Source organism: Trachypithecus francoisi, unplaced genomic scaffold, assembly GCF_009764315.1.
Source record: "Trachypithecus francoisi isolate TF-2019V2 unplaced genomic scaffold, Tfra_2.0 Lachesis_group10, whole genome shotgun sequence".
NCBI classification, from domain to species: Eukaryota; Metazoa; Chordata; class Mammalia; order Primates; family Cercopithecidae; genus Trachypithecus; species Trachypithecus francoisi.
In genome coordinates, this window is record NW_022681455.1 from 31,902,832 (window position 1) to 31,915,492 (window position 12,661).

The 12,661-nt window shown below is 49.4% G+C and overlaps 2 protein-coding genes across 4 annotated transcripts; both read right to left on the minus strand.

The window, feature by feature from the left end:
- Positions 1 to 3,193: 3,193 nt before the first annotated feature.
- LOC117086970 (60S ribosomal protein L18-like) lies at positions 3,194 to 3,835 on the minus strand. Its single transcript, XM_033216675.1, has one exon. It carries the CDS (start codon positions 3,805 to 3,807, stop codon positions 3,241 to 3,243), a length of 567 nt encoding a protein of 188 aa, XP_033072566.1. The 5' UTR covers positions 3,808 to 3,835; the 3' UTR covers positions 3,194 to 3,240.
- A 5,052-nt stretch (positions 3,836 to 8,887) lies between these two features.
- NEU1 (neuraminidase 1) lies at positions 8,888 to 12,609 on the minus strand. Of its 3 annotated transcripts, XM_033216672.1 has the most exons (6): positions 12,299 to 12,609; positions 11,692 to 11,884; positions 10,881 to 11,143; positions 10,134 to 10,316; positions 9,737 to 9,959; positions 8,888 to 9,640 (listed from the first exon to the last, which is right to left on the minus strand). In XM_033216672.1, exons 1-6 carry the CDS (start codon positions 12,458 to 12,460, stop codon positions 9,414 to 9,416), a joined length of 1,251 nt encoding a protein of 416 aa, XP_033072563.1. In that variant the 5' UTR covers positions 12,461 to 12,609; the 3' UTR covers positions 8,888 to 9,413. The 3 variants fall into 3 exon arrangements, with proteins under 3 accessions (XP_033072563.1, XP_033072564.1, XP_033072565.1); XM_033216673.1 differs by lacking the exon at positions 10,134 to 10,316 and having other exon boundaries at positions 8,890 to 9,640; XM_033216674.1 differs by lacking the exon at positions 10,881 to 11,143 and having other exon boundaries at positions 8,890 to 9,640; positions 11,759 to 11,884; positions 12,299 to 12,588.
- Positions 12,610 to 12,661: the final 52 nt, after the last annotated feature.

Sequence of the window (12,661 nt, forward strand, 5' to 3'; positions counted from 1 at the left end):
TCTGGCACTTTGGGGGGCCGAGTGGGTGGAGTGGTTGAGGATCACTTGAGCCCAGGAGTTTAAGACCAGCCTGGGCAACATAGTGGGACCCTGTCGCTACAAAAATAAAAATATTAGTTGGGCTTGGTGGCACATGCCTGTAGTCCCAGCTACTTAGAAGGCTGAGGTGAGAGGATTGCTTGAACCCAGATGGTCAAGGTTGCAGTGAGCTGTGATCATGCTACTGCACTCCAGCCTGGGTGACAGAGTAAGACCCTGTCTCAAAAAAATAATAAAAAAAAGTTATTGATTTTTTCCTATTCCTTCCTTGTCATGACTTTTGGTTGGAAGGATTACATTAGCAAAAAAGTATCCATGGTCCCTGATCCCTGCTATTTGCTGTTCAGGTCAGTGTTCATGGTTACTGTCTATTTCTCTTATTTAAGGGACAGCTGAGAAGACAGAAACAGCCTGAGCTAGTTTGATCTTAAGGAAAGGGGCTGGGAGTGGGGATGGATGTGCGAAGGGAAGGAGGGCCGTGCAAGGTGTAAGGGGATGTTGGGGAAGGGGTTTCATGCTAGATTTTGGCTGCTGATCCAGCGGGTGTACTCACCAGGCTATGATTTGCAAAGTCCACTGTAAAAAGAAAACAAAACTTCAGGTCTCTAAGTTTATGCCAAGGGGGAAGTTAAGCCTTGGAGCCTGAGTCATGTAGCATGTTTGCAATTCTGCTTCTTCTAGACTGTCTTCCTCATTGCTCTTGTTCTGTAATGAGACCTCCTTTCCAATCACTGAGCTTTGTTGTAGATTAACTGCCTCCTTTATTGTCCCATAACTGACTGAGACCAGATGGCACCCAAGATCCCATGACTATTGCATCTTCAGTGTGGAATGTAAAAAACACCTTTCCCTCCCCTGCAAAAAGAAAAAAAAATTGGCTAATCAGATCATTGTAACTATGCAATAAACCTTACTATAAAATGATGTTGAAATTCTGCTAAGCTTCCATAAACTCTATGTCTATATAAATGATCCCAAACTTCTACACTTTCGAACACGGACTTCTATTCTTTGGAATCTGTGCCTCTAAGTGGACCACTTCCTCAACATTTGCACTTGGATAAACTCTTTAAACTAGATTCTAAGCCTGGCACAGTGGTACATGCCTGCAGTCCCAGCTACTCTAGGAGGCTGAGGCAGGAGGATCCCTTGAATCTCGAAGTCTGAATCTAACCTGGTGCAACGTAGCAAGACTCCATCTCTAAAACAAAGACAACAACACTAGATTCTCACCTTTTTTGTTTGTTTGTTTGTTTAAGACAGAGTCTTGCTCTGTCTCACAGGCTGGAGTGCAGTGGTACGATCTCGGCTCACTGCAACCTCTGCCTCCCGGGTTCAAGCGATTCTCCTTCCTCAGTCTCCTGAAAAGCTGGGACTACAGGCATGACCCACCACGCCCAGCTAATTTTTGTATTTTTAGTAGAGACGGGGTTTCATCATGTTGGCCAGGATAGTCCTGAACTCCTGACCTCAGGTGATCTGCCTGCCTCTGCCTCCCAAAGTGCTGGAATTACAGGTGTGAGACATCGTTAAGCCACAGTGCCCGGCCTAGATTCTGACCTTTTTAATTATTATATTTTAGATTGATACCACTTACCTGGATTTTTTCTTTTTTTTTTTTAGGCAGAGTCACGCTCTGTAGCCCAGGCTGGAGTGCAGTGGCACGATCTCAGCTCACTGCAACCTCCGCCTCCCAGGTTCAAGCGATTCTCCTGCCTCAGCCTCCTGAGTAGCTGGGCTTATAGGTGCCTGCCACCATACCTGGCTAATTTTTTGTATTTTTAGTAGAGACACTGTTTCACCATGTTGGCCAGACTGGTCTCGAACTCCTGACCTCAAGTGATCCCCTGCCTCAGCCTCCCAAAGTGCTAGGATTACAGGCATGAGCCACCGTGCCCAGTCGACTTGCCCCAATTTTTAAATAACCTATTATTAAAAAAAAAAAATTCCTTGGCTGGGTGCGATGGCTCACGCCTGTAATCCCAGCACTTTGGGAGGGTAAGGCGGGTGGATTGCCTGAGGTCAGGAGTTCGAGACCAGTCTGGCCAACATGGTGAAACCCCCTTCTCTACTAAAAATACCAAAAAATTAGCTGGGCATGGTGGTAGGCGCCTGTAATCCCAGCTACTTAGGAGGCTGAGGTAGGGGAATTGCTTGAACCAGAGAGGTGGAGGTTGCAGTGAGCCAAGATTGCACCACTGCACTCCAGCCTGGGCAACAGAGCGAGACTCCATCTCAAAAATAAATAAATAAATAAATAAATAAAAAATAAAAAAGTTTCCTCACAGAGTAGAGCTAACTCATAAGCAGTGTGCCCAGAGTCGGCCCACTTTGTCCCATTGGTACAAACAAGCTCTTTCCCCTTTCAGTCTTCTGCCACTTCTCCCAATCTTTCCTGTGTATGTGTGTGTTTTTTTGTTTGTTTGATTTTGAAATGTCTTGCTCTGTCGCCCAGACTGGAGTGCAGTGGCACAATCTCGGCTCACTGCAACCTCCGCCTCCCACGTTCAAGTGATTCTCCTGCCTCAGGTTCCTGAGTAGCTGGGATTACAGGCACGTGCCACCACACCCGGCTAATATTTGTATTTTTAGTAGAGATGGGGTTTTACCATGTTGGCCAGGCTGGTCTAGAACCCCTGACCTCATGATCCACCCGCCTTGGCCTCCCAGAGTGCTGGGATTACAGGCATGAGCCACTGCGCCTGGCCCTTCCCTGTGTTTTAAAAGAAAAAAATAAGCTGGAGAAAAAAAGTTTCTTCAACTATTTCTGCAACCGTGACGTACATATAATTCATTTTAGCTGGAAACTTGCACTTGTTTAAAAGTTCTGACCCTGGTTTTCAAACTTGAACATATTAGAAATCACCCAGAAGGCTTGTTAATGCCGGGTGGCCCCAACGCCAGAGTTTCAGATTCCATGGGTCTGTGAAGGGTGAGGGAGGGAAGGTCAAGCTTTTTTTCTTTTTTGAAGGTTTTTTGTTTTGGTTTGGTTTTTTGGAGATGAGGTCTCACTCTGTCACCTAGGTTGGTGTTCAGTGGTGCAATCATAGCTCACTACTGCCTGGAACTCCTGGGGTCAAAGAGATCAAGCCATCCTCCCACGTAGCTAGGACTATAGGTGTGTGTTACCATGCCTGGCTAATTTTTTTTTTTCTTTTTTCAGCATTCAAAATCTTTTTAATAAGAGGGTAGGATCCAAGGTTAGTTTTTGTAGCCTCGGCTGGCCCGTCGGCCTCTGGCACGCTCGAACTTCCGGCCCTTGGAGCGGACGTAGGGTTTGGTGTGGCTGTGCGGGGTTCCTGGGGCCTTGCCGAAATGCCGGTACACCTCTCGGCCCTTGCGAGGACCGGAGAGCAGGACAGTGCCGCAGCCCTTGGGGGAGTCCAGGGCCAGCTGGTCGAAAGTGAGGATCTTGCCTCCTGCCCTGAGGATGCGGCTGCGGGCCCGGCTGGTTACGTGCAGTGCACATACCTTTAGTTTGGGCACCTCCTGAACCCGCAAGTCGTCCCTTACGGTCCCCACAACCACGGCCGTTTTGTTTTCCCGGCCAGGAAGCTTCATCTTCCAGATCATCCGGGAAACGGACAGAGGCGGCCAGTTGGTGTGACTCATAAACAACCTCTTCAGCACAACCTGGTTGAATGTGGAATTGGTTCTTCTGGCCAGAAACCTATACAACTTGACCAACAGCCTCAGGTAGATCTCCTGGCTCTTGGGCTCCTTGCGCCGAACCTTTCGGTCCTTGTTGTGGCGAATGTCAACTCCCATGATGGCGCCTCCTGCTCTGCCAGGTCCGGAAAGCTGGCTAATTTTTCAGTTTTTTAGACATGGGGTATCACCATGTTGCCCAGGCTGCCCTTGAATTTGATCATCCTGCCTTGGTCTCCCGAAGTGCTAGCATTACAGCTCTGAGCCACCACACCTAGCCAGGAAGGTCGTGTCTCTCTCTCAAGCCTCCCAGCACTTCTGTTTCTAGCAGGCAGTAGTTCATGGATCAGACACTCACAGTGTCCTTTCCTGTCTTCCACTATTTCCAATAAATAAAACTGTCAGCAAAACTTTGTAAAATGTGCTTTCTTTATTTATTTAGAGACAGAGTCCCACTCTGTTACCCAGACTGGGGCACAATCATTGATTATGCAGCCTTGAACTCCTGGGCTCAAGTGGTCCTCCTGCCTCAGCCTCCTCAGTAGTTTGGACTACAGGCATGCACCGCCATGCCCATTTAGTTTTATTTTTTGTGGAGATGGGGTCTCACTATGTTGCCCAGGCTGATCTCAAACTCCTGGCCTCAGGCGATCCTCCCACATCAGCCTCCCAAAGTACTGAGATTACAGGCATGAGCCACTGTGCCTGTTTGGTTTGTAGTGGTGTTAGACATGCAGCTGACATCCCAATTGCTGCAGATGCTGCACTCCATTCTTCCTTGCTTCACCTCTGTTTAGTGATCTGCATTACAAAGGCGAACCCCACAACCACATTACCTATCTTGCTCTACCCCTGCTTCCGACAGGCCCTCTGTGTGTGTGTCCCATGAAGTAACAATGTGGTTTACTGACCAAGAGTAAAGTATTACATCAGTTTACTCTCAAAACCACTAATGAAAGGGGAAAATTAAGCATTTATCTTACCTTTCCTATATAAACCATGTTTCAGGGTAATCAGGGTAACCAAATAGCCTTGATGAGCCCTTTTTTTTTTTGAGACAAAGTCTTGCTCTGTCACCCAGGCTGGAGTGCAATGGTGTGATCTCAGCTCCCTGAAAACCTCCACCTTCCTGGCTCAAGTGATTCTCGTGCCTCAGCCTCCCGAGTAGCTGGAACTACAGGCAGGTGCCACCATGCCTGGCTACTTTTTGTATTTGTTTTGTTTGTTTGTTTTTTGAGACCGAGTCTTGCTCTCTCTCCCAGGCTGGAGTGCAATGGTGCCATCTTGGCTCACTGCAACCTTCTGCCTCCTGGGTTCAAGCGATTCTTCTGCCACAGCCTTCCTAGTAGCTGGGATTACAGGTGTCCGCCACCATGCCTGGCTAATTTTTTGTATTTTTAGTAGAGACAGGGTTTTACCATGTTGGCCAGGCTGGTGTCAAACTCCTGACCTCAGGTGATCCACCCATTTCAGCCTCCCAAAGTGCCGGGATAACAGGCATGAGCCACTGCACCTGGCCTAATTTTTGTATTTTTTTTTAGTAGAGATGAAGTTTTGCCACGTTGGCCAGGCTGGTCTCGAACTCCCGAGCTCAGATGATCTGCCCACCTCGGCCTCCGAAAGTGCTAGGATTACAGGTATGAGCCACCGCGCCCAGCCAGTGAACTTTTTACTGAGGAATTCCAACTAATAAATGAAGAAGAAATAGGAGAATTTTAAAATCACCTTTTTGCAACCCCTCATAGAATAACTGAATCAGACAAAACATGTGTGGATCAAACTGTCAGTTGAAAGGTTGATGGGGAAACTTACAAGAGAGAGGTCAGGCTATGGCTATCTGAACCCACTGCTCAATCACAGCTTGAGTCAGAGAGGGACAAGCAGACAGTGCAGGTACAATAGGAAGCACTTAGGAAGGACTCTTGCTCCTCCAAAATAGAATGTGAATCCAATCAAACCTTCAGAGGTTTGATAACTAAAATACAAGGGATTGAGGAATAAATTAAATGACACTGACAAAGCAAAGTGACAAATCCAGAGAATGGGACATTCTACAGGACAAATAACCCTGTTTCTGCATAGATGGCATTTAAAAAAAGAACAAAAAAGGGAAGAGGAGGTGGACTATTGTAGATTAAGCGATTTAAGAGACATCGAAATGCAATGTGAGTCAAATGTAGTGGCACATGCCTGTAACCCTAGCTACTCGGCTAAGGCAGGAGGGAATGCATGAGTCCAGGAGTTAGAGACCAGCCTGGACAACAGTGAGACCCTGTCTGCACAAAAAGAAGAAGTAAAGCCAATGTGTAGATTCTTTTTGGATCCTGATTCAAACAAATCATCTATAAATACTTTTGAGACATTTGATGTAATTTGGATAATGACGGTATTAGATGATGACACAGAGTTATTAATTTTTTGGGTCTGCATTGGCATTATGGTTATATAACCAAACATTCATTTTATTATTTTTATTTATTTATTTATTTTGAGATGGAGTCTCACTCTGCATCCAGGCTGGAGTGCAGGGGCACCATCTCGGCTCACTGCAACCTCTGCCTCCTGGATTCATGCAATTCTCCTGCCTCATCCTCCTGAGTAGCTGGGAATACAGGTACCCGCCACCATGCCCAGCTAATTTTTATATTTTTACTAGAGATGGGGTTTCTGCAATTTTTTTTTTAATTTTTATTTTTTAGTAGAGACAGGGTTTTGCCATGTTGGCTAGGCTGGTCTCGAACTCCTGACCTTAGGTGATCCACCTGCCTCGGCCTCCCAAAGTGCTGGGATTACAGGCATGAGTCAGGCACCCGGTCAAAACTTCATTTTAAAGAATGAATGCATACTTAATAATGTAGGGGAGAATGTCATGAGGTCTGGGATTTGCTTTAAAATACTTCAGCAAAAAAAAGGAAAAGAAAAAAGGAACAGAAGCAAATGTGGCAACATCTTGATAACTGTTGGAACTGGATGCTGGGTACATGGGGTTCATTAAACTATTTTCTCTACTTTTGTGTGTTTTTACAAATGTCTCAATAAAAAAATAAATATTATATTACTGATCACAAATTCTGGATAAAATATTACAAAATTATACCATGCCTTGACATATACTGGGATTATTCTACTGCTTCCATCAGACAGAATAAATTATCCCAACATTTCTTAGAGAAACAGTTAAAAGTAAAACAAACCTCTAACTGCAAATGAATGTGGCCCTCAGCCCACAGTCTTTAACTGTCTTTTTTTTTTTTTTTTTTTGAGACGGAGTCTTGCTCTGTCACCCAGGCTGGAGTGCAGTGGTGGCTGGAGTGCAGTGGTGTGGTCTCAACTCACTGCAACCTCCATCTCTTGGGTTCAAGCGATTCTCCTGCCTCAGCCTCCCAAGTAGCTTGGGATTACAGGCACCTGCCACCATGCCTGGCTAGTTTTTGTATTTTTAGTAGAGACGGGGTTTCACGATGATGGCCAGGCTGGTCTGGAACTCCTGACCTCGTGATCCGCCCGTCTCGGCCTCCCAAAGTGCTGGGATTACAAGCTTGAGCCACCGCGCCCGACCGCCTTTTAACTTTCTTAACATCTCATCTAGGCACTGCATTTTCCTTCCACATGGAGGAAAGCAAGGGCTCTCCCACTCACCTGCAGGCTGCCCAGATTCTTTTCATAAGCATCTGCCTGGGGAACATTTTCTTACATAATTTGCCATAGGAAGTGCTCACTTCCCTGTCAGGCTAGCCGGGACAGGATTCCCATCTGTATTTCACACACTTGCACCCTATTTCATGGAGGATAGTATCCTACCCCATGTTAGAACTATAAAACAACATGGATTTTTTTTTTTTTTCAGACGGAGTCTCACTCTGTCACCGAGGCTGGTATGCAGTGGTGTCATCTCAGCTCACTGCAACCTCTGCCTCCTGGTTCAAGTGATTCTCCTGCCTCAGTCACCTGAGTAGCTGGGACGATAGGTACATGCCAACACGCCCGGCTAGTTTTTATATTTTTAGTAGAGATGAGATGTCACCATATTGGCCAGGCTGGTCTTGAACTCCTGTCCTTGTGATCCACCCACCTCGGCCTCCCAAAGTGCTGGGATTACAGGTGTGAGCCACCACGCTTGGCCGAGTGTGGATTTTAAGACATCTTATAGGCTGAATGCGGTGGCTCAAGCCTGTAATCCCAGCACTTTGAGAGAACATGGCTGGCGGATTGCTTGAGCTCAGCAGTTTGAGACCAACCTAGGCAACATAGTGAGACTTTGTCTCTACTAAAAATTGAAAACAGCCAGCCAGCCCCATGGCTCACATTTGTAATCCCAGCACTTTGGAAGCTTGAGGCGGGTGGATCACCTGAGGCCAGGAGTTCAAGACCAGCCTGGCCATCATGGTGAAACCCCGTCTCTACTAAAAATACAAAAATTAGCCGGGCATGGTGGCGGGCACCTGTAATCCCAGCTACTTGGGAGGCTGAGGCAGGAGAATCGCTTGAACCTGGGGGGCAGAGGTTGCAGTGAGCTGAGATTGCACCATCGTACTCCAGCCTGGGGGACAAGAGCGAGACTTGTCTCAAAAAAAAAATCAGCTGGGGCCGGGCACGGTGGCTCAAGCCTGTAATCCCAGCACTTTGGGAGGCCGAGACGGGCGGATCACGAGGTCAGGAGATTGAGACCATCCTGGCTAACACGGTGAAACCCGTCTCTACTAAAAAATACAAAAAACTAGCCCGGCGAGGTGGCGGGCGCCTGTAGTCCCAGGTACTCGGGAGGCTGAGGCAGGAGAATGGCGTAAACCCGGGAGGCAGAGTTTGCAGTGAGCTGAGATCCGGCCACTGCACTCCAGCCTGGGCGACAGAGCGAGATTCCGTCTCAAAAAAAAAAAAAAAAAAATTAACCAGGCATGATGTCACCCACCTGTAGTCCCAACTAATCTGGAGGCTGAGATGTGAGGATCACTTGAGCCCAGGAGGTCGAGGCTTCAGTGAGCCGTGATTGTGCAACTGCACTCCAGCCTGGGTGACGAGCCCTGTCTCAAAAAAAGCAACAACAAAAAAAGAGGGAATGTCAAAAGGAAAACAGGATTTGATTTGCCAAAGTCAGATTTTCACAGGCAATATGCACGTCAGCTCTCTCCCCAGAACTTACCCAGGCTCACAAGGATACACGAGGGAAACAGACATGAAGATGTACATTGACAGAACCATAGAGACTCTACAAATACTCATTATCCTTCATTAAAAATTTTAAGTTACAAACATTTTGATTGATAAATAGTCAATGGGGGTGGTGCACCTAGTCCTTACTCTGAAACCAAATATCCTGCCATCTGGGGACTTTCACCAGCCCTCTTGAAAGCAGTTATCTTACCCCAACACCAAAGAGGAGGCTCAACCTTCCCCAGTTCCCTGAGTTCACATTGATTCAATTCTACAGCTCACTAGCCCAGCCCAAGACAGGACCAATCAATGTCCCGGGAGATAGGGCAGAGAGGGTGGTGGGGCCACACTTGGCCACATGGGAAGGATGTGGGCAGGACTTTTTTGTGGGAGAGGATGCCTGGCTTTCAGTCCTAAAGGAAGTGATTTCCCTGGTAAAGGGAAGGTGATTTTGCCAAGGCTGGAGTCTAAATGAAGATGGAACTGTCTTTCAGACATCTCCAGCAGACCTTCTACAGACCCATGGTCTTGAAGGCAGAGTCCTGGGCCTAATACCCCTGTGGCAGTGGCACAGCTCAGAGCGTCCCATAGACACTGATTTTGGCCATGGAGATGCTCTCTGTGTAGTGGTTCCGGCCTTTCTCATACAGGACGTAGAGCTGGGGGGCCTGCTCTTCTCCATCCATGCTGCCCTCCAGGGTTGCCAGGGATGAGTAGCCGCTGGGGCCTGGCCATAGCTGCACTGTCTCTTTCCGCCATGAGGTACCATTGCTGAAGCTCCAGCGCAGGGTCAGGTTCACTCCTGGGGAGAGCAGGAGAGTCAGGGAGGGAGGGTCTCTGCCCAGGCCTTATCTAGACACACGGCTCTCCCTGCTGACCCCACCCATGAGGCACTCACGGAACTCTGGATGTGCTGGGTTGGAGAAGAAGACAATGCCGGAGCTGGTGACTACAGCTCCTGCAGCTACCACAGGGTCCACGAGCTCAGGGTCGAAGGTCACATCACGGGGCCTCAGTGTATCACAGGCATCGTAGCTACGGAGGACAATCCGGCAGTGGCAGTGGTAGTTGTTCTGGTTTCGGGCATTGATGACGACTGAGCCATCTGGGAGCTCATAGGGCTGAGGGGAGAGGACAGGACCTCAGGGAGGGAACAGGCAAAATGCCCTGTCCCTGAGGGGAGCAAGGGTGTGTGGCACTGAGCTGAGCAGTCAGACCCTGGGTCTGTGTGTGAAACGATGCTCTGGAGGGCAGGGAGGGTCAAATGGGTAGGGAGCATCTCATGGACTCCTGACCTGGCATTCATCAGGATTGAAATCATTTTCCCGCTTGGGCTGACCGTAGGGGATGCCGCTGACCCCACTCCCATAGCGCCAGGAGGCACCATGATCATCGCTGAGGAGACAGAAGACTCCGTCCCGCTCCAGCGTCCCATGGCCACACACAATGAGGCGTCCCTTCCGTGGCTCCCGCTGTTTCTGTGGGAAAGGGAACTGGGTGTCACAGAAGGAGACTCTAGAGGCTCAGAGGCAGGGACAGGGAACCCACCACTTCCCAAATGCAATCACATGTATGGTCCCCTTCAGTTCGGCCCTTGCTCACTGAGGGTTCCAGTCGGATCCCATAAACACACACCCTGTTTGAATTAAGAAGCTCTCCCAGGGTGTGCAGCTGGACATGTGCACCGGGGCCCAGCCACAGGGTGCACGAGAGCTTAAGCCCAACCTGTGCTCACTGCCAAGCTGTGCACCCCAGCACAGGCTTGTGTCTGTCCAAAGAGGCAGTGCCTTTTTCCACTCTGCATGAGGGTATTGCATGGACTAGCACAGTCCTGTTGACAATGCCAAATGGAAAGCCAATGGCAAAGTTCCCTCTCCTCCTGATGGTGTGTTCCTACCAGGATGCCCTGTCTTTCAAGGAATCCCACCCAAGCCAGAAAATCTGACTTCAGAGAATCTTCCCCTTGGAAAGGAGTCCACTTGCGGGTATCCCTCAGACTCTCCACAAGGCAGCCCCCTCCACCTATCTCCTAGGACAGAGACCTGAATACCAGAGCCCGGTCCAGGGGCAAACACTTCAGTGCCAATATCCAGGGAGAGATTCCGGGGTGTGCTCCAGGAAACACCATCATCCTTGCTCCAAACCAACATGGTAGAGGCCACCTGGCAGCCGGCCTTGTGAGCACAAAGGGAGTAGAAAAGAAATACCACTCCTGTCTCAACATCGCTCACCACTGCCCCAAGGTTCAGCCCATCGGGGACATCCCCATCATTGACAATGAACGCTGTAGGAGACCATGTACTGCCTGAAAAAATTGGAGGAAGAAACCCAGAGTGAGCACTCCGCAGGTACCCTTTCTACCACTTCCCGTTAATTTCCCACCTCCTGCTAGGGACCCCAGGCCTTCCGACAGCCCCAGGGTGCAATCCAACACTTGCACTATCTATACCTCTTGTCCTGTTTTATTTTTCTCCATTGCATTTATCACCTTGAAACACACAAAAAAGTTTGCTCGTTTATTATGTTTGTCTGTCTCCTTCCAACAGAATTTAAGTCCTGTGAGGGCAGAGGTTTTTGTTTTGTTCGTGGCTATATTCATTAAACCTAAAACAGTGCCTAGTATAGGTATATAGTAGGTACCCAATAAATGTTTGCTGAATGAATGTCCAACTCCTTGGTGATCCCAATCTCCAGATCACTGTCCTAGACACTTGCCCTTGTCAGTTTCCCCTTACCCCTCAGGAACCCAGGCAATCAACCCTCTAAGTTCCCCTATCCTCAGGGCCCTTGGGCCCATTGGGCTGCCTACTCATCCGACCTAGCACCGGCTCTTTCACCCAGGCATCTTTATACCCTGGTCCATGGACCTCCTCAGGGCGATGAACTTGGCCCCCTCATCGGATGAGGACATTTTCCTTGCCTCAGCAAAGGCGAGGAGAGTGCCCCGCGGAGTGGCTGTGATGAGTGGTATGCGGAAAGTGTCCACTGAGCCGATCTGTCTCCCGCTCACCCACAGCAGTTGCTCCATGGTCACCAGCGGCTGCACCTGTCATGGGAGAAGGAAGGGTCAACAAATACAACCTTGTCTTGGGGGTTTTAGGAACTCAGGTTCCGATGGGAGAGGGAGGATATAATGGGGATCCCGAGTAGGGGCTGGGGACCCAGAACAAGAAAGAGGAACACGAAGGAGAGTTTGGAGCGAAGCTAGCGGTTCGGAGCAGGGGAGGGTCTACGAGAGGAGAAGAAGCCTTCAGGGAGGGAAGGGGACCCCAGAAGAGGAAGGGGCTCGAATGAGGAGGAAGACGGGGACCCGGAGAGGGAGCCGTCGGAGGAAACGGGGTCTGGGAGAAAGAAAAGGGTCCTGTTGCGGAAAAGCGGTTCAGCCGCCCGCGTCCCGGGGGACACTAGGTGTCGATCACCTGCATGGGTCGGTGATAGGGCTATGTGACGGGTGACTCACCAGACCGAAGTCGTTCTCAGCCCTGGACCGGGAGTCTGCCAGAGACAACAGCAGCAGGAAGATCGCGGCAAACACCCGAACCCTACAGCCTCCCCAGAAGCCCAGAATCCGCGGCCCCCAGCGTCTGCGCCGGAGCGCCGTGCCGGGTCGCTCCCCAGCCATCTCTCCCCGCAGCTGCCGTGACTCCAGCAGCTAGACTCCACAGGGTCGACAGGCAGCTGACCCAGACCCTTTAAAGCGCAGATGTCACCCTTAAGCCCGCCCCCGTCTGGAGGCCCCACCGCGCTTCCAGGACTCTAATTGGTCTTCAAGCAGCACATCTTCTCCCACGTGATCACGCAGCGCCTCGAAGCTTGCCCTTCC